Source organism: Equus asinus, chromosome 20 (assembly GCF_041296235.1).
Source record: "Equus asinus isolate D_3611 breed Donkey chromosome 20, EquAss-T2T_v2, whole genome shotgun sequence".
Taxonomy (NCBI): domain Eukaryota; kingdom Metazoa; phylum Chordata; class Mammalia; order Perissodactyla; family Equidae; genus Equus; species Equus asinus.
This window is the reverse complement of record NC_091809.1, coordinates 84930632-84952587: the sequence shown is the minus strand read 5'-3', so window position 1 is coordinate 84952587 and position 21956 is coordinate 84930632. Positions and strand designations below refer to the sequence as shown.

The 21956-nt window shown below is 37.4% G+C and overlaps 1 protein-coding gene across 5 annotated transcripts in view; it reads right to left on the bottom strand.

The window, feature by feature from the left end:
- FCHSD2 (FCH and double SH3 domains 2) overlaps positions 1-21956 on the bottom strand; it is a 276252-nt gene that overhangs the window by 98916 nt on the left and 155380 nt on the right. For 4 of the 5 annotated variants that reach the window (XM_014842037.3, XM_014842036.3, XM_070490775.1 and 1 more), the window contains exons 6-8: positions 19215-19348; positions 15574-15628; positions 14383-14511 (exon numbers count right to left, since the gene is read on the bottom strand). In XM_014842037.3, coding sequence (XP_014697523.2) covers positions 14383-14511; positions 15574-15628; positions 19215-19348 — 318 coding nt within the window. The remainder of the gene's footprint in view (positions 1-14382; positions 14512-15573; positions 15629-19214; positions 19349-21956) is intronic. The other variant, XM_070490776.1, reaches the window with a different exon arrangement.

Genomic DNA, 21956 nt, shown 5'->3' with positions numbered 1-21956 from the left:
ACTCCAATTTTTTTTTTTGAGGAAGATTAGCCTTAAGCTAACATCTGCTGCCAATCCTCCTCTTTTTGCTGAGGAAGACTGGCCCTGAGCTAACATCCGTGCCCATCTTCCTCTACTTTATATGTGGGATGCCTACCATAGTATGGCTTGCCAAGCGTTGCCATGTCTGCACCTGGGATCTGAACTGGTGAACCCCGGGCCGCCAAAGTGGAATGCGTGAACTTAACCGCTGCACCACCGGGCCAGTCCCTACACTACTACTTTTTATACAGATTTTCTTCAAGATCAATTTCAAATAGCATACCTGGGGTTATCATTTAGCCTCCCCCTCACTTGTTAAGGCTAAGTTAATACTTGAATTCTCTGGTGCAGAACGTTAAATTCAATGGTAACAGTCTACTTATTCCCTTCAAACACCTTCGTAAGAACGAACTGCATCCCAATGCTTATCATCTTCATTACAGACTTACTCCTTCTTGGATCATGTTAGAGTGATTTCATTTCAGTTAATTTGGCTTTGAGTTATTTATATCTGAAATAAAAATCAGATTAATGAACTAGGCAGAAAAGGTGACTGGCGTTTAGGTTTTACCACGCTGTATTGCCAGTTAACTTTTAAGAATGTGTCTGAGAGAGAGAAAGAAACACAGAAAGAGACAGAAAGAAAGAGGCAAAGACCAGTCTTTGTCTTAATTTTTTGAAGGTAGAGTGTTTATGACTTTTTTTTACTTCTTCTTCTGTGCCTTGTACAAAGTGAAAATTTAGGAAAAACTCTCTTCTCTTTCGTCTAATACAGCATAGAATATAAGGAGCTTCACTAATTAAAAAACATTGAAAAGCTCTTTGAAAAGCTGAATCTTAGAATCAAGGAAATACAGTATGTGTTGACTGAGTAACTTAGTAAGTAAGAAAAACAACTAAAATGTCCTGACTGCATCGAAGTCAGAAATTGTAAAGCCATGTCTGGAAATGGAGTTCAGCAAACTCCATAGAATGTTATTTGTGATAAAGAAACACAATTCTTAGGTTTAAATGCTTTACTAAATAAAATTTAAAACCTACACGGTGGTCCCACCAGGTAAAACACCACCAAGTGCACACAAGTGAGACCTGACCTTCATCACAGGACTAGGGCACTGTGCTCAGAGAAGCATCTGTCTGTGGCCAGGGGCCATTTTAAACTGTGACTACGCACTTCTGTGACAGAATACAATCTCTATTACATTTTGTGACTATTATTACATCAGCCTGAGAACCATAGTCAATAGCCACCAGAATACCAGCAAAATGAATACTATTTGCTTTTCAAAATGGTTTGAAAAGGAAAAACAATAGGAGAGGTCTTTTTTTCCCCAAAGATTGGCACCTGAGCTAACAACTGTTGCCAATCTTTTTGTTTTGTTTTTCTGCTTTTTCTCCCCAAGTCTCCCCAGTACACAGTTGTAGATTTTAGTTGTGGGTCCTTCTAGTTGTGGCATGTGGGATGCTGCCTCAGCATAGCCTGATGAGTGGCGCCATGTCCGTGCCCAGGATCTGAACCAGCGAAACCCCGGGTCCCTGAAGCGGAGTGCGCGAACTTAACCACTCGCCACGGAGCCGGCCCCAGAAGGAGAGGTCTTGATAAACGACTGATAAAGAAAACTTGCTAAAGCCAGAAATGGCTAAGAATGTTGAAGATTCTGTCTGTTCACATACTTCCTTGCTTAGCCACAAAGCCAATGGCATCAACGTCCACTACTTCAAGTTTTTAACCAACAATAAATATGTTATAGAACTAGGAAGATTCTCGAAAACTCAAGAGTCTACAATCCTAGTGAATAAAAACAATTCAACATTTCTAATATATGAAAATGACTTTATATACACATAACCCAAAATAATAAAAATATACTTCATAGAAAACTGCATAAAAAAGCTAAGATAAAAAATATTCAAACATTCACATCCTAACCTGTTTGGTCAAAAAACAAAAAAAAGAGCTACTTTAATGGGATTTTATAATTCTTTCCTCAAGGAAAAGAATTTTTTCAGCTTCATTAAAAAACTCTATTGCTAGCAGTCTTAGTAAGTACTCTCACGCCTCTCCCCAAGACAAATGGAACCAGTGGTTTCTGCTATACATCATTTCATTTCCTGCTCATAAAAGTCTGCCCCTGCGAAATCCCATCCTTTGTCACCAGAGCCTGCTGACATCCTACTCCCTACACAAGACCTAAGATGATAATTCCTCTATGAAGAAAGGTCTTCCATGAAGAAAGACCACTGCAACCTCTCCCCCCTCATTCATTCAACACCAATTCTGGGTGCCCGGTATAAAATGGGAATCTCACATTCTATTGACATCTGAAGGCCTATAGCTATTTGTAACACTTGCATTCATAGAAACACATGATTGGAAGAGAGCTAATTATGTACATACAGAGTTGCCTTGAAGATTAAATGAGATAATATGAATGTAAAGTTCAATAAATAATGGCTATTACTATTACATGCTCTTAGATATTAGTTATTTTTGTGGATGTCTTAGTTCTACTTCTAATTTGTAAGGTTCCTGACAGCAAGGATTCACAACGCACTCATCTCACTTCTTTGGTAAAGAGGCATTTACATTTGGTAAAGAAGCACTTAGAATTATTTGCTATACAGAATAAAGAAAACAAAAACGCAGCCTTAAAAATGAATGAAATTCTGACACACACTGTACCATGGATGAACCCTGAAGACAATATGCTAACTGAAATAAAGCAGACGCAAAAGGACAAGTATTGTATGATTCCACTTACATGACGCACATAGAGTAGTCAAATTCATAGAGACAGAAAGTAGAGCGGTGGTTTCCAGGGGGGTGGTGGAGAAGAGGATGGGGAGTCACTGTTTAATGTGTAGAGTTTTAGCTTGGGAAGATAAAAAAGTTCTGGAGATGGATAGCGGTGACGGGTGCATAACACTGTGCGTGTACTTAATGCCACTGAACTCTGTACACATAAAAATGGTTAAGATGATAAAATTTGTTATGCATATTTTACTAGAATAATTTTAAGATCTTAGAACAAGGCAAGGATGTCCACTCTCACCACTTCTATTCAACACTGTATTGATGATCCTAACCAATGTAAATAGCCAAGAAATAAAAGGGCTTATAGATTAGAAAGACAGAAGTAAACTATCTTTATTCAATTTGACATGATCTTGTCATTGAAAATTGTAAAAAGTCCAGAAAAAAGCTACTAGTACTAGGTGAATTTAGGAAGACTGTAGGATACAAGGTCATGTGGCAAACTGTATTTGCAAAAAAATAGGCATAGCAATATTTCTGGTGCCACACGTTTTTCCATAACTTTGCCACCGACCATTAAGAAGTAGAATCTATTTCATCAGGCCCCTTGATCCTGGGTAGAACTGTGTAACTGCTTCGATGAACAGAACGAGCAAAAGAGAGACTATACGATCCCTGAGACTGTTTTATAAAAGGCAGTATTGCCTGTGCCTGGCTGGCTTCCCTCTGCTCCTCAGATATTTATTTGCCTTTGAAACCAACCACAACACCGAGAAAGCCCAGGCAACACAGAGAAGCCAAGTGCAGAAGCTCCAGCTGACAGCCTCGGCAAGGTCTCAGCCATTAGGGAGCATCAACCACCAAACTCATATTTGTACGCTCTCGGAAGAATTTAGCTCCTACCCTCTGAGCTGCTCTAGCTGATCTGGAGTGATACAGGGACAAGTTATCCCCATCGAATCCTACCCCAAGTATAGATTCAAGAGCAAAATAAATGCTGTCATTGTTTTAAGCCACTAAACTTTGCAGTAATCTGTTATACAGAGTAACACAGTAACTGGAACAGGTCAATATGTAAAAGTCAATTGTATTTCTCTATATTAGTAAGATGAAATTAAAACATAACAGTTACAGTAACATTGACATACTTGGGAATAAATTTAACAAAATATATGCAATCCTGCTGAGGAAGGCAGAATATAAAATGATCCCAACGACCCCTGCCCTTGTATAATCTGAGTGTGGGTAGAACATATGAATACAATGAGATATCATTCCTGTGGTTATGTTGTATTATACGGCAAAAGGGAGATTATCTGGTGGGCCTAAACTAATCACAAGAGCCCTTTAAATGCACAAAGTTTTCTCTGGTTAGTAGCAAAAGAGAAAGTCAGAGATTGAAAACATGAAAAAGATTCTACGTGCTAGTTTGAAGACGGAGAGTCATGTGGAAAAGACCTGAGAGCAACCTCTAGGAGCTGAGAATGATTCTCAGCCTATGGACAGCAAGAAAAAAAGGACTTAAGTGCTACAACCACCACAATGAACAGGATTCTGCCAACAACATAAATGACCTTGGAAGTGAATTCTCCCGAAGGGGCGCCAGATAAGAACCCAGCCTAGGTGACATCTTGATTTTGGGGCTATGAGATCCTAAATAGAGAATCCACCTGGGCCCACCAGGACTTGCAACCTACAGAACTATGAGATAATAAATGGGGGTAGTTTAAAGTCTCTAAGTTTGTGTTGATTTGTTACGGGGTGATATAAACTGAATATAACTGCAAAAATAACAAGAGAGAAGTTTTGGGGGATGGAAATATTCTAAATATTGATTGTGATCATAAAGGTGATTACATGGGCTCACCCATTTGTCAAAACTCAACCAACTGTATAATTAAAATATATGAATTTTATTGTATATTAATTATACCTTAATAAAGTTGGTTTAAAAAGAGTTGATTTAAGTTTTCTCCTTATACCTCTTGTCATCTTATACACTACTCCCATAAGTAGCTTTATGTATTCTCTGCTTCAATACCCCTCATTTATGGCTGATTCTCCAGGCTAAGACATCCAATTAGGCTCTCAAGCCAGAATATTCAATTGCCTGTTGGACCTGTCTACTGGAGGGTATGAGTAGTAGATTATCATGATCTGATTTACATTTTTAAGAGATTACTTTGAAAAAGTCTAGCATAAAGATCATGTAGGCAAAGCTTAGAATTCTGTAAGAAATTTGCTGGTTGGAAAATTCTGTCTTAGAATAGTTGTTTCCAAATTATACCTCGAGGAGTTCTAGCATGCAGCATAATGCCTCAGGAACCAAGGGAAAGAAGTGGAGGACAAACGCAGGTGTGGGGAATGGGGAAACACACAAGGGGAAACAGACTCACAAGCTTTAACCAAACAGCTTCCTTTTTATCTGCTTGTATATAAGGAGTTCATTAGGAGTTTGTAGCAGTTGTTGGACTGCTGAAAATATTTAAAATCACTGCTTTAAAAGTTTGGTAAAACTGGGCAAAAATCCTAATTCTCTCTTTTTGTGTCACCGGGAGGCAACCATACATAACCAAAATAGCAGGGGAAAGGACCCACCACCTTATACTCCAAAGCACTTTAGGGGCTGCTCCAGAGAATTATAAGCTTCTTGTTTCTGGCTCACTGATGGTATGGATCACATCCATTTGTCTCTGTATCACCAAGTGTCTATCACCTAGAACACCCTCAAATACTTGCTGAGTTTAACAGAACACACAAACCATGTTAAAAGGTATAATAAAAAGTGCCATAACACAATTGGGCGCTCTTTGGTAAGCCTGCTAATACACATCACTCCTAAGTATATTCCCTTAAGAACTTCTTACACAAGTATGCCAGGAGACATGTATAAGAATGTTGATGGCAGCATTGTTTATAACAGTAAAACAAAAACAAGTGAAAATTCAATTAAGAAAATGGATAAGTAATTTATGACATATACAAAATGAAATACTACAAAAAACGATAAAGTTAAAAATCCATATTGATGAATTTCAACAAATAAGTTCAGTGGGAAAAAAAGCAAGTTGCAGAATAATACAGGATATGATACCACCTAAGACAACACACATGTTGTCAGAGTGGTGGTTACAACGTGGTGGATGAGAGGGATATGTGCTGGGAGAAGCCACACAGGAGGCTTCTATTTTACTAGTAGTGTTTCATTTCTGAAGTTGAGTGGTGAGTAAATGGGTATTCATTTCATTACTCTTTGAACGTATTTAAATATTTAGAAAATTTCATATACAATTTTTAAAGTTCTATGCCAAGTGTCAGCAACTAAGTCCTGCAGGCCAAATACAACCCAACGCTTCTTTTCTGTACACACAGTTTTAGTGGACCACAGCCATTTATTTGTTTACGTATTGTCAATGACCCTACTACAACGTCAGAGTCGAGCAGCTGTGATAGAGAAGCCTAAAATATTTACTATTAGGCCCTTTACAGAAAATATTTGCCAACTCCTGTTCTCTTTCAAGGTCTAGGTTGCAAATGAAGGAGCAATTAATTCTGAAATAATACAAATATAATCATGGCTGTAGTTCTTGGGAAAAATGATCAGCAGCATTGAAGATAACCAGAAAAGGAGGATAGGAGGAAAACAAGTAAAAACTAAACAAGCTTTAGAACACTGCTATCCAATAGAACTTTCTGTGATGATGGAAATATTCTATATCTCTATTGTTCAATATGGTATCCGCTAGCCACATGTGGCTTTTTAGCACTTGAAATGTGGCTATTGTGACCAAGGAACAGAATTTAAAATTTTATTTATTTTTAATTATTTTAAATAGTCACATGTACCTACGGAGTGCCACAAAGACAGTGCAGCTTTAGAGCTTTGGAAGCCAGATTGACAGCAGCTGTCACCTGAAGCCTAGGACAGGGTACCCATTCAAGGGAAATATAGCTACAAAGAGCTGCCTCTAGTTTAGAAAGTTTCAGCCACTGGTGGAAAAGCAAACATATGGATAATTAGAAGGGTGAGCTTACAGACAGATTAGAGGATCATTCAGTGTTAATAAAAGTCAGGCCAAACAATTACTCTTTCCAAGACATAGGAGATAAAGAAAGAGGATGTAAAGTAAGAGAAGAAGAGAGCCAAGCTTGAGATTTGGGGACTTCCATGCTAATCTGTTAAGTGAACAAACATTACTACATGAATCAGAAGTACAATTAGAAATAAACAGAAGTACAGCTAGAAATAAACAAATGGGGCTACCTCAGACTAGAAAGCTTCTGCAAGGCAAAGGAAACCATGAACAAAATGAAAAGACAACCCACCAACTGGAGAAAATATTTGCAAATTATATATCTGACAAGGGGCTAATTTCCAAAATATATAAAGAACTCATATAACTCAATAACAAAAAAACAAACAACTCGATCAAAAAATGGGCAGAGGATTATGAACAGACATTTTTCCAAAGAAGATATACAGATGGCCAACAAGCACATGAAAAGATGTTCAGCATCACTAATTATTAGGGAAATGCAAATCAATACTACAATGAGATATCACCTTACACCCATCAGAACAGCTATAATTAACAAGACAAAAAATAACATGTTGGAGAGGATGTGGAGAAAAGAGAACCCTCATACACTGCTGGTAGGAATGCAAACTGGCACAGCTACTATGGAAAACAGTATAGAGATTTCTCAAAAAATTAAAAATAGAAATACCTATCCCAGTACTGGGTATTTACCCAAAAACATGAAATCAACAATACAAAAAGATTTATGCCCCACTATGTTCATGGCAGCATTATTCAAGATGCAGAAGCAACCCAAGTGCCCATCAACTGATGAATGGACAAAGAAGATGTGGTATATAGATACAATGGAATACTACTCAGCTATTAAAAAAGACAAAATTGTCCCATTTGCAACAATATGGATGGACCTTGAGAATATGATGTTAAGCAAAATAAGCCAGACAGAGAAAGACAAACAATATACGATTTCACTCATATGTGGAAGATAAACAACCACATGGATAAAGAGAATAGATTAGTGGTTACCAGAGGGGAAGAGGGTAGGGGGTGGGGGCAAAAGGAGTAAAGAGGCACCTATGTCTGGTGACAGATAAAAACTAGACTATTTGGGGTGAGCAAGATGCAGTCTATACAAAAACTGATATGTGATAATGTACACCTGAAATTACACGATGTTATAAACCAATATGACCTCAATAAAATAATTTTTTTAAAAAAGTACAATAGCTAGAGAGATGGCGGGAAACCAGAAGAGCTGTGACTTACAATCAAAAAGATAAGAGTTATACAATCATGCATGTAAATGAGGAAGACTTTTGGAATAATTAGTGCTTAGCCAGAAAAGCAGTAAAAATAAGGGATTTAGATACCAACAATGACTTCTTCTTCATTTAACCAAAACAAACATCTGTAAAAGATATGCCATATTATCATACTTTCTAGATTTTTGTCACACAGAAAGATGTTTACTTTTTATTCCTTTGCCCAATTATCAGTTAGTCCAGACACGTTTAGCTTCCATTGCAGACTAAATATTTATCTAGAAGTAGGGTCTGAGTATTATTAAGCTTTTCAAGTCTTTCATTATATTGACATTTGTTCCTTTTTCTACTTTGATGCATTGTACATCGTCCTTCCTCATCCAAACCACTAAGAACATATTCCACAAACTTCTCAAAATAAAACTTCTCAGTTTATATACTGTACAAGAATATGCTGCAAAAAAGGAACATTGAGGAACTACCTTGCTTTCTAGCAGACAGCTGAACAGGTTTCTACAGATCTGATGAAATCAGTTATCCAGTTTCCATGGCCTAGCAATAGTTTTTTGTTTTGTTCTGCTTTAGTTTTTAGTTCAAAAAAACCTGCCTGATGATATACATACAACAGAGTGATATATTCAGTATCTGTTCTAATTGGTACTGGAATAAGGAATACAAAATATTCCTTGGGGAACATGTCTAAATATTTGTATTTAGATACTGAGGTGCTCATATTCTTTAGAAAAATTAGAATAGGGGAGAATTTGCAATTTCAATTGTTAATTTTATTTTACAACTCTCACAAAATTTATGACATTCACAGTATGCTACTGCTTATTATACTAATTTTTACTACCAAGAAGATTGGAATGGTATGTAGAAAAGAACACAGGCTCTGAAGTCACAGAGACCTTGATTTAAGTCTTGGCTATTATACATACTAAGGGAATCTCACTGAGCCTCTGCTTTCTGACCTGTAAAACAAGGATAATGATATTTAGCGTGAAAGATGTTATAAAAACTAAATGAAATAATGTGTTTAAATAAATCAAGTAATAATTTTAAAAGTACCTAGACAGAGTTCCTAACAATGCTAGACACCTGAATAGTCGCTCCACTCTGACTCCCAAGCATTTAAGCTCTCTTCTACACTATCCCCCTCCTCACACCTAAAAAACAAGATTTATTTAAAATATATTAATAGAATTTCTGTTATCCAAAATAATGATGTATAACATGTATACCAAGCTTCAAAATTAATAAAAACGCTTTTCAGTACCTCATTTGCTCCTCGCAGAAGCCAAAGGAGATAAGATAGTGCAGGATTATCCCACTTTTAACAAGAGAAGAGGAACTATGTCCAACAAGCTAGGGTCACATAAAGAGCTAATGGCACTGGTTTTGACAGTAGAGAGACCTGCCAGAGCTGAATCCAGGCTCTGTCATAATTTCCTCATTTGTAAAATGGAAATGATTCATCCTGTGAAGACTGAAACGAGATTGCTTGTTCACTCATTCATTTGTTCATTTATTCATTAAGTATTAATTTATAAACATTTAACACACATTAGGAATCATACACTGTACTGGGTAGCAAGGATGAAGTCTGAAGTGACAGACATAATCATCCTCACGGAATGTAGAGTTAAGTGAGAGATGAGGCATTTACCATGTAATCACACAGATAGGTGTAAAACTACAACTGTATTAAGAGTGTCAAAGATGAGATACACCATTTTATGAGACCATCAGATTGGGCGGCAGATGTAACCTGGTTAAGGAGGTCATGGAAGTCTCCCTCAGAAAACAACTCCAGAGAAAACATCTGAAGAAGTGATGAAGGGAGCAAAGAGGGGAATTCTGACCAGCCCAAGAGCAGAGATCTAAGGATACTGACATCAGCGTTTCCCCTACAAATGGTCCACCGGATCACCCTTTGATGAAGCTCTAAGTTGACAAGTTCTACCACAGGCTGAAACAGACTCTGCAAGGAGAAGCAAACTTTAAAATTAATTCTATTACTGATGCATCAGAATTGAAAAGAGAAAACATAAAAATCTTCTATAAAAAAAGGGAAGAGTCAGGGAACAAAAAGGAACAATTAGATACTAAAATCATGTTGAAAAAACTAAAAACTTAATAAGAGTTGAACCACAAAGTTGAAGTCTCCCAGACAGTAGAGCATAATGACAAAGAAGGAAAATGAGAGAAAAAGGAACAAGACCAGGAGATCCAACAACTTAGTAACAGGAGTTCCAGAAAGAGAAAAAAAAAGGGAAGAATTAAGCCAAGAATCAAAGGGCTTACTGAGAATATTTCACAAGTTTCTAAAAAGAAAAAAAACTAGATCAGATACAAAGAATCAAGAATCAGGATGGCTGTGGATTCTCAATTCTCAATCTAATCTAATCTGTCACAGGAAACAAGAAGACAGTAGAGCATTAACTTCAACATCGGAATAAGAATGGTTTTCAACCTTTAATTCTATACCCAACTATGAGCACAGAATAATGACATTTTCATAAACATGATATCTCAAAAAACTTAGCTCCCATGCCCACTCTCTCAAGAAAGTACTGGAGGATGTATTCCACCAAAGAACAGAGTAAACGAAGAAAACAGAAGACAAATGATACAGAACACTGGAGATTCAACATAGGAGACAGGCAAAGGAAGCTCTCAGAATGACTGCATTGCATCGGACGCAGAGGGCAACGAATTCAGATTAGAGGAGTGTAACACAAAAGACGACATAATGAGCACTGGCATCACTAAGATCCCATCAACTGTTAACCTAAGACTAGAATGCCCAAGAAATATAAGGAGAAAATAGGAAAATCCATTGTTTCGATCCCTGAGAAGGCAGAGGGGATCCAAAGCCGAGGTGAAAAGATCATCTTTAGACTGGCTTATTTCGCTTAACATAATACCCTCGAGGTCCATCCACGTTGTTGTGAATGGGCCAATTTTGTCTTTTTTTATGGCTGAGTAGTATTCCATTGTGTATATATACCACATCTTCTTTATCCAATCATCAGTTTCTGGGCATGTAGGCTGGTTCCATGTCGCGAAATAAGCCAGTCAGAGAAAGACGAACTCTATATGACTCCACTCATAGGTGGAAGTTACTATATTGATAAGGAGATCAGATCGGTGGTTACCAGGGAAAAGGGGGGGTGGGGGGAGGGCACAAAGGGGGAAGTGGTGTACCCACAACATGACTAACAAAAATGTACAACCGAAATCTCACAAGGTTGTAATCTATCATAACATTAATGAAAAAAAAAAAAGATCATCTTTAGATACGGAGAACAACTCTGCTATTAAGACTCCTTGGAAGAGTCTTGAACAGAGATAAAGGCAAGCAATGGGTTAATAATGGAGTTTCCTTTTAATGGCTCCTATTTTCTCCGTAAATTAGGAAGAAAGACCACTTGCTAAGTGTGAAAGAGAAGGGGTAAATCTGAAGTTTGAGGAGAAGGGAAAGAGTTGAAAAACTTGTTAAAAATAGTAGGGAAAATTAACCAGGGAAATACAGTAGGATACCTGAGCAGTGCTGAAGGGCCATTTGAGACAGGTTCCACATTAACTTACAATCATGAATCTGCTCTGTTGAGAGATTTTCTTCAGCAGTACTTGGTTACTTAGATGCAGGAACAGAGGAAGAGGTTATCTAGGTTCATCCAGAGCTGGGATTTCATTTCATTTCATTTACAGGCTAGAGTGCTGTTTAAATAATGAACTATGAACTCTACCCAGGATAAGGAAGAAAACGAGAAAGGATAAAATGCCTAAAATGATTAGGACAATGCCAGGGTAATATCAAGCAATCCAAAAAAAATGATAGCTATGATTATTACTAACCACGGTCCTCTATCAGTAAGTGATTTCATTATTCCAATTTATAATCATTTCTATATAATTCTCTTCCACCAGATTGAGCTCTTTGAGGATAAGGAGTGTGTCTTACTCATCTTTGCTTCTTCCCAAAGCCTAGCCCAATAGCTACCACACTGTAAGTGACTATTAAATGTGTATGATTAAATTAACGAATCAAATCTCCTGCTTCCAAGCTGTTTACATAGTTTTTTTAAAAAATTCTAGTTAGGGCATTACAACCTTAACAACAATTGAAAAAACAGACATTTCCAAGAAAGGCACTAAGGGGCCACTGTCAGTTCAATGATAGAAACTTGCTTAGTAATTAACAGCATGCTTGACGGGAGTTTTCCAATACTGCAGACTATAGAATTAGCATAAGGAAGAAAATGAATCAACATACACAACACGGAAATTCAGAACACACTGTCCTATTTTTAAGGGACCAGAGGGACTCCTTCCTCTATTTTTATCATTTTGGTACCCTACAAGATTTCATGAAATGAATAATCTAAAGCATAACCCACCCAATGCTGATCAAATGCCTGCATGAGGACTTCAAGGTAAGTTCAAGTACTTCACATATAATCTGAGAGCTGGCCAGGCCCATTAGCTTCCCCTTTGTTTTTGGCAGTGGGCAAACCCCTAAAATAATACCATTATAGCTTTCCTGTTTATCAAAGGCCACGGGATTTCAAGTGAGAGATGTTTTTTGGCTGTGGATTCAATTTAAAAAACATAAAGACTTTATTTTTGCTGCACCTAAACCAACATAATGCTCATTTTAAAGTATTCAAAGGGAAAAATATATACAGTTAACAGCTTTGACTTAATAGTAGAAAGTATATAGGGAATCACAACCTCAAATCAAGCTGTACTAAAAATCTTCTTTACTAAATGGGGTGTTTGAAACTGAGTATGTCTATTTCCCTAGAGAAAACATGTTACAATGGGAGGCCAAGTCTCCAGTTGGTCCCTGTAAGTCTGAGGCACTATGTAACACCTAATAAGATACTAAAATGCCTAAACCTCTAGGTCCGACATTTATGGGGAAATGTATACAGAGTTCTCATCTGGGATGTCAAAACAATCCTTTATCTCTCTCACCACCTGCATTCTAACCAGGAGAAGTTGGAACAGGATGGAAGCTAGGACAAGAGGATTTCAGGCAGTGAACAAAAAGGAAAGGAAAAATTTCACAATAGGGTACTTCTTAGTCCAGTTTGACGCTCTCCATCACTCCTATTTTCCCCTGAAGGTCCCAGGAAATGTCCTGTTTCTACTTTCAAGGAAAGAACTTGTAGTTTCTGGACAGAGTTTCTCTCTTTCCTAGAGCCACTGCAGGAAAAAGAATGTCCACTCCTGTTGCCTCCCCATTCTCAACACCTCTGATTTATAAAGCAAGCAACTTGATGAAATCAACGTGTTTGATAGTCATTAAGAACAATATATTTGGGGCTGGGTTGGTGGCACAGAGGTTAAGTTCATGTGCTCCATTTTGGTGGCCCGAAGTTTGCAGGTTTGGATCCCAGGCATGGACCTAGCACTGCTCGTCAAGCCATGCTGTGGTGGCATCCCACATAAAATAGAGGAAGACTGGCACAGATGTTAGCTCAGTGACACTCTTCCTCAAGCAAAAAGAGGAAGATTGGCAACAGATATCAGCTCAGGGCCAATCTTCCTCACAAGAAAAAAAAAACAATACATTTAAGAGAGATGGGTTGAAAATACGAGAAAAACAGAATAACCAACTATTTGGGTCCTTGAGAAGATAGAAGAGACTGAGATATAATTCAAAGCAGAACTTGTCTACCAGCAACAAGGGAAACCTGGCAGCAGGTTAAAAAGGTTTTCTTCTCCTCCACCCTTTTTCCCCTACTTCAGTAAAAGTTAAAGATAAATATACATTAGTGTATAAACAGGGAAAGACCAAGATCGAGTTTGGGCAATAAGAAACTGTAATCTAATCTAGCTACATTTCGGAGTGATACCCAGGGTAGAGATGTTTTCATATAATTATAAGACATTTCCTCTTGTTTTTCCCACAGGCACCTTAAAATCATAAAATGTTAATGTACATGTTTACCTATCAATTAAGGATGAAATTATGAAATTTTAAACATCTAAGCTTTTAAAAAAAATCTTATGTTATAACTTATACATTAATAACCACTATAGAGTAAGTATCTGCCACTAGGGAATAATACAATCCTAGCGATTTTGCTCTAAACATTTTCTTACACTGAAAATTAATTCAGAATTACCAAAACAGAGGTTATCCAAACAATATCAAGTATATTCCAATGAAATACCAAGTAGCCTGCTGCCGTTCCTCAGACTCAGGCCCACATACCCAACACTCAACTCACGAGTTGTTTTCGTCTTTAATGAAACAAAATTACCACAGATGTTAAGGCTGGATTACCTTCATAATGTTAACTAAATCTGTTTGATAGTAGCGATCCTGATGTGCATTTGCTGCTGCTAACGTAAGAAGGTAATCATTCCTTGCATGGGTAGCTTTGGAATTACACTCAGATCGCCGAGCTTTTAACTAAAATACAGTAAAAGAAAAAGAAATCAGTAAAAACTGATATTGCACTGCAAACATAGGAGGATACCACTATTAGTTGGCAATTAATAGCTCCTCAACAAGAGTAAAAGTAACCGTGTTGAGAAACATTTATATGCAGATAAAAATTATTCAACACCATTGAGGACTTAAATAAACAGTGACTAGAACTGTTACACACGGTACGAGTGCTTTCAAATACGGTCATGCAAAATGATGTTTCGGTCCACGACGAATTGCATATATGATGGTGGTCCCATAAGATTAGTACCATAGAGCCTAGTACAGTAAGCTATACTATCTAGGTTTGGTAAGTACACTCTATGATGTTGACACAATGACAAAATCGCCTAACAACATATTTCTCAGAACGTGGCTCCGTCATTAAGTGATGCATGACTGTATTTGTTATTTACACTTAAACTTCCAAAGCTTTTTAGAGAACTTCAAAATATTCTGCACACTTTATTCAGATGGGAAAATAAAGGTTTCCACATTAAGTAAATACCTTATCTTCGAAGACATGGGTAAATCTGTTGGAGTTAGAAAATAGTTTTTAAAAAATCAGCACTCCTGATGTGCCAAAGAACTGTATGCTAGGAGGGGGGCCTGGCAGCCAAAGGCAGGTCACTAACCTTACTTATCAGGTATTCCACAGCTTGAGGGTCCCACAGAAAAAACTCACTTGCATTTGGCCCAGAATATCTGCTCAGGGTATAAATCCGAATGAAATGGAATTTGTAGAGCTTTCTAAAGCCCGTGGACTGATTCTCTTGGACTAAGAGTTAAAGACAACAGGCTACCTAAGCAGGTAAGGTATAGAAACCCATCTGCGAAGCAATCTTGTGAAGCAAGCAGTGTACAAAGTGCTGACACCTGGGGGAAAAACAACCACGAATTGGGAAGGAAAGTTCTTCTCTAAGTTAGTGACTAAAATGCTTCTCTAAAGTAGGTGGAACCAGTTGACCTCCACCTCAAAAGACCCAATTCTTTTTTTATAAGCTAAAGTTTCTCAATTGTGAAATACAGTTTTCAAAAACTCACCTTTACACTTGCCTTCTGTAAACTGATTCTTGATTGAAAAAGACTAAGTTTAGATCTATAATAAAAATAGAAAAGTATGTTTAATAAAATTATCAGATTATATCACAATAAAATGATTAAATATTATAATTACTAATTTTTTAAAAAGTGACCCTTTCCACAACACTATTCTAAAAGAGAACTAAAAAATGGAAAAACAACAGCAATGATTATTTTCCTTTATTTTAATACAGAAAAAATATAATGGTGAAACAAGATATATTGAAATTAATAAAATAACAATATCCTGAGTGACAAAAATACAATTTGACAACACAATATATTGGTATCTCATAATAAATAAGAGTCATCAAACTATAGGTTATTCCCACATCATACAATTACACACACTTTAGTTCCTGCAAGGAAGCTTAAAGAAGCCCAGGGATAACCAACCTATAGAGGCAAAGATGAGCAGGTTTTCAGAGCCATGTGTGACAGGCTAGAACAACGCCAGGAATGCAATCTACAGTATGATATTGACTAGGCTCTAGAAAGTCCTTAATTTCTTTATTTCTCCCATTAAAAGATGTTCTTGTTTGGGTGCTTGACTGTGTGCCGCCTCCTCTCTTAACATAGTATTCCGAACACAGTGAGAGTCCTTGGACTCCCTGCCGTAAATGATTTTGTTCTATTTAATCTTTTCTCATTTTGGTGTCCCTATTTCTTTCAGCATCACAGAGAAACCATAATCTAACAATCAGTAGTAAAAATATGTTGGTTTTACCCAAACAACTAGAGATAACCATAAGGAGAAAGTCAACAAATGCTAGCAGTCCCACGACCAGTGATTTCTAAAGCTGCAATGTTTGTCTTGACTGCAGTGTCATGGTGATTGCCATGGGAGAATTCAATGCATGTGCTGGCAGTTATACCATAATATGTAGTAAAGTTGCAGACCACTTGGGATTGAAGACAGAGAAAGCCAGTCTCTGCAGAATAAATGTGAGGAGGAGAGCAAAAGCAGCCTCTCCTCTTTCTAACAAGAGAGAAACATTCAGGGACGTACACATACATACCCCAATCACTTCCCCACTGTTAAAAAAAATTGGGTTCAACACATTCCTGTTATTTTCTACCTGGTCATATTCATATTTCACAGGGTTTTTGTTTTTATTAATCAGAATCTTATTCATATTAATCTAGAAAAGCAAAGACCACAAACTTTAAATTTTGAGACAGGCTGTTCAGGGTTAAGAAAGACTGTTTGGGATACTATAAATTCTCCTTTTTTTTGTAGTCATTATCCAAATAGTCTGTGTTGCATCTGGATTTTCCAATATAAGGTTTTAAATTTCTGGCTTCTGCTTCATTTGATAACCCTCATATAATTCTTGTGTGGTACTAAAGTAGGTATTAGTAATAGATAGAATAACACAGTTCTTGTCCTCAAAGATTATGACCTAGAACAAATGAGATATATACAAAAAAATGAACTATACTGCACATTCTTCTTCCTCATTGACCTTCCAAACGTTAATGTTCCTTAGGGTTCCAAACTCAACTTCTCATCTCATTTTATACATGATTTCATCCTGATCACGCTCATCTGATAGGCAACTGGCCCCTAAAAGTGAGATCTTTAGGCCCAAATTCTCATCTGAGAGTTACATATATGACTCCCTACCAAACATTATTCACCCCAATGTGCCAAAGGTTCTTCAGAACCAACATCTCCAAACTGGAACTCACCCTTCCCTTCAACTGTATCCCTCTTCCTTCTACACTCTCTCCTAATGTGCACATCTCACCATCTGTCAAACCATCCACCAAAACCATATGTAGTCCAGTTTTTACTTCCTCTTCCTGATCTTATTTCTCATCTCTACTTATTCATTCTTCAAGATTCTGTCCTCACAGCACTTCTATAAAGGTTCCCTTTTTCATTAGGCAAAATTAACCTCTCCATTTTCTATGCTTACAAAACAGTGTTTTCACATAACTACTGTAAATAAATTAGTTACTAGGTGAGTGACTTTAGATACTTAACTTCTTTGAGTTTACTGTGAAAAAACAAATCATACAGTTACTTTTACACACATTTGTCTTTAATTCTAGGCTTTAAACTTCTTGAGGGCGCAAAACTTATCTTACTCACCTCTGTAACCCACAATACCCAATATAAAGTAATTATTCAATAAACATTTAGTGAGTGAATGAAGAGGCATTTCTTACTCTGTAGTTGAATTAATTTTCCAGAAAAGTTACACTCTGAACTAAAATGTCTAATTTGCTGTAGCCCCCTTGAATTTGTGCCATATTAGAAGGCAGATCCTTGTAATCAGCATCTCTGAATTAGATCCTGTCAAATCTATACTTCTCAGGAAAGGCCCACAATTGTCCTCATTTTCACCCTGTGGGCTTCGGCTAAAGTAAGTATTTATATACACTCTACAAATCTGTCAACTCTCTGTTCTAGAATCCCTGAGAATTTTAAAAAACAAGTTCCTCAAAACCACCATGACTGGATATTTCTAATGGAGATCACTTAATCTAGATACTTCAGGTCCTAGGGGAAGACAGGTTCATTGACACGATGAAAGTACAGGAAACACTTGGCTGCTCACAAAAATAAAATAATAAAGACAACAAACTAAATTAGGGAAATATTAAATAGGTTTTCCAGTAATATTCAGTACTTTGAGTATTCATTTACCTTCCCTTGGTACGAAATAAACTTTCCAGGAGCCCCTAAATTTTCACAAAATGCTTACATGAGATTGATTAATTTCTTGCAGCTAAAAAACATATTAGAAAGACAGTCCCCACTCCTTGCTAGTCTGTACAAATGTTCATAGCCTTTCTGATTTCATGACTGGAAGTCCAGACTCCTAGATTTTGCACCAGTAAGCTGACTCGGTGGGAGGTTCAGCTCTCCTCACAGACCTCTTCAGAGCCTCATTCTATAACACAGATTTATTTTTTCTCAAGAACTTTTTATCTTTCCTCAAGTTGTCATTGCAAAAATCTCTACTGCTTGCTTTATATCTCTTTCTATTACCAAGTGCAAGTTCCTTTTTTCCTAATTGTTCTCAAAATAAAGGATTTGTAATTCACATATAATGAAACAAAAATTCACACACTTGCTAAAGCACAAATTAAAAAAGTATATATATTAGAATGTCATGTAAGAGAAAAACTGTGCCTGGGGCAGGGTTTCCATACTGAGGTCAGCGCTCTTGCTCATGGGATGTGTCCATGGCCCTTCAACAGCATGCTGAGGAGCAGGGATTTCCAGCTACAACTGATTTAGAGTCTAGCATGAGAAAAATGAGGCTCTTAAACCCTGATATTCAGACACTAGAGCAACTTTAACTAGACTTTTACTAAACTTTCGATACAAAGTCCATCTGTCTTCTTTCCTTTTCAAAATTCAATTTAATGTGAAAACTGATCAAATATTCCCATTTTGCTATATTAATTTAAATAAAATCAGCCAATATAAAAGAACAATTTGGTCTAAAGTATGTAACATTTATAGGTCAGACGAAAGCAACATAACCTAAGTATGTGTCTATCCCCTGTATTAACAGAAAACAAAGTATTGGCAAAAATAATATTTATTTGCCAAATCATTTTTTCAGAAATTCTAAAACACGTACTTTGCCTCGATGTCAGCTTTCTCTCGTACTGCATGAGCCATCTGTTCAGTCTCAAAGTACTTCTTTTTGCCTTTAGCTAAATCTTTCACTGTCTCTTGTAATTCGGTTTGGATCTTTGTCAACTGGTCCACACACTGTAAAACAAAAAGTGCAATTATTATGATTTTAGTTTTCAGGCTTACAGAAAACGAGTTTGTCCTCAGGTCTGTGCACTATGCCCTTGGGATAGAAATCCAGGAGAAGAATCAGCAGTTTTAGTCCCCTTCAAATTGCAGGTTAAAATCCAATGCACAACAGCTGGTACCCCCAGCTCAAGGAATGATCGCACCGTGTCACAGTCTGCTTAACAATTCTGCTTTGAGAAATAACCTCTGAGAGCTGCTGACCGACAGTAAGGGAGGAAGATCAACAATGAAAATGCCCTCGCTATTGCAGATATCATGGCAATAATGGCAAAAGAATAAAGCAATTCTGTATTTCTTCATAATCTTAATATACGTTATATCTCTCTCTACATGTTTGGGGAACTGATGGTGCAAAGGGTACTGCAGAATTCACCCCAAGGAAAGAAGGAGTGAAATCTGAGAAGTCTCACTTGATACGCCCAAAATGAAGGAGAGAAGCACGAAACCTGGGTACCACATAACAATTGTTACTCAAAACTCCCCCCAACTCATCTCTTGAAACATACGTTCTAGGAGAGGGGACAGACATAATAACTCAAAGAAATGTTTAATCAATAAACTCTTATAACAAATTGGGGCCAAAGTAACACTGCTTCGGGACCCTTCTGGACATCCAAAGGGGACTCATTTTTCCCAGTGTGAAACAAACCACGGAACAGTTTCTCTAGCCTGAGCCCAGTTCAGGGCAGCCCCTACTGAGAAACTTGAGCCTGCAATAGCTCTGTCAGCACGTGGTGGAGACTGACAAAAGCTTAGCAAAGCACAGGAGACATCGGTGAGAGACTATCGTTCCAGGCTGAACAGTGTGGAGTAGAGCAAGGACATCAGAAGAGTGAAGATAACACACAAATAAACTTAAACTTAGACACGTGACATACAGGCTAGAGTTTCCCAGAAATTGTTAGGTGTTAAGAAAGGCACTACTTTACAGAAAGTAAAAGATCTGGAAGGCTCCCTATGGGCACATTTATTGAGCACTTCGTAAGTGTTAGGCTGTAAATAAAGGGTTAAAAAAACCCACTCTCTCTTTCTCCTCTGCATGAAAACCGGACCTTGGCTTAACTTTCTAGGTCTGTGTTTCAACAGAAACCTGATGAAGACGCATGTCAACTATATTACTCAGCAACATTGCTTATGAACCCTTATAGGTAAATTGCATCAATTTGGGAGAAACTACAAATGAACTATCAATATCTGATGGAGAAGGCTTGGCTGTGGGCTCCGTGAATACGGTGATTCCTGTATCTGGACAAGTCCCTTGCAGGGACTTGGAAGCTCTGTCTGTAGAGCTGTAACAAAAGATTTTAGTCTCCTTTAGGTCCTGGGGCTACCCCTGCACATGTGAATCTCATTCCCTTGCCCCAGACCTGTCGCCTGGGGGACCAAACAGAACAACTCTGGTTGGCTATTTAGACTGAGACATACACTGGTGGGAGAACCAATTCTACTAATGCTGGATACTGCTCTGCTGGTCAACTGTGTTCTCTGTCATAATGTTCTTCTAAGTAAGCCTCATGGCAGGTGTGGCCTACGATAACCATGAGAGTTTGAATGTTTAGTTACACTTAAGAAAACTCCCTGTGGACACAGACACAAGGCACTATGTTTAGTACTTTATGGGTATTATCACATTTAGTTCTCAAAATGACTCTGTGATAAAATATTCATATTATTAGCCCCATTTTAAGATGAAGAAACAGACTTAAAGAAGTTAAATAACTTACCCAAAGTCATATAGTGAGGAAGTGATGGTATCATTTACCATGTAACCCATTATAATGTGTACCCCAGATTTATGATAACCATGTTTTTAAGGTCTCCTTTAGAAATACTTTATCTTAAAATAGTAAGCTTTTTGTGTATGTGTGTGAGGAAGATTGGCCCCAAGCTAACATCTGTTGCCAATCTTCTTCTTTTTTTTGCTTCAGGAAGATTGTTGCTAAGCTAACATCTGTGCCAATCTTCCTCTATTTTGTATGTGGGATGCTGCCACAAGATGGCTTGATGAGCGGTATATGGGTCAATGCCCAGGATCTGAACCTGCGAACCCCAGGCCACCAAAGCAGAGTGCATGAACTTAACCACTGTGCCACCAGGCTGACCCTGAAATTCACGTTTTTAACGTGTACAATTTGGTGGTTTTTAGTATATTCACAAGGTTGTACAATCATTACCACTATCTATTTCCAGAACGTTTTCATCACCCTAAAAAGAAACTCCATACCCGTTAGCAGTCATTCCCTACTTCCCCCTACCCCTAACCCTTGGCAACCACTAATCTACTTTCTGTCTCTGTGAATTTTGTATTCTGGACATTTCACATACATGGAATTATATTACGTGGCCTTATTGCCCCACTTGTTTCACTTAGCATAATGTTTTCAGGGTTCATTTATGTTGTATCATGTATTAATTATTCACTCCTTTTTATGGCTGATTAATCTCTCATTGTATAGATATACTAAAATAGTAAGCTTTCATCTTGCATAAAATTTTTCTTTTCTTTTTTTTTTGAGGAAGATTAGCCCTGAGCTAACTGCTGCCAATCCTCCTCTTT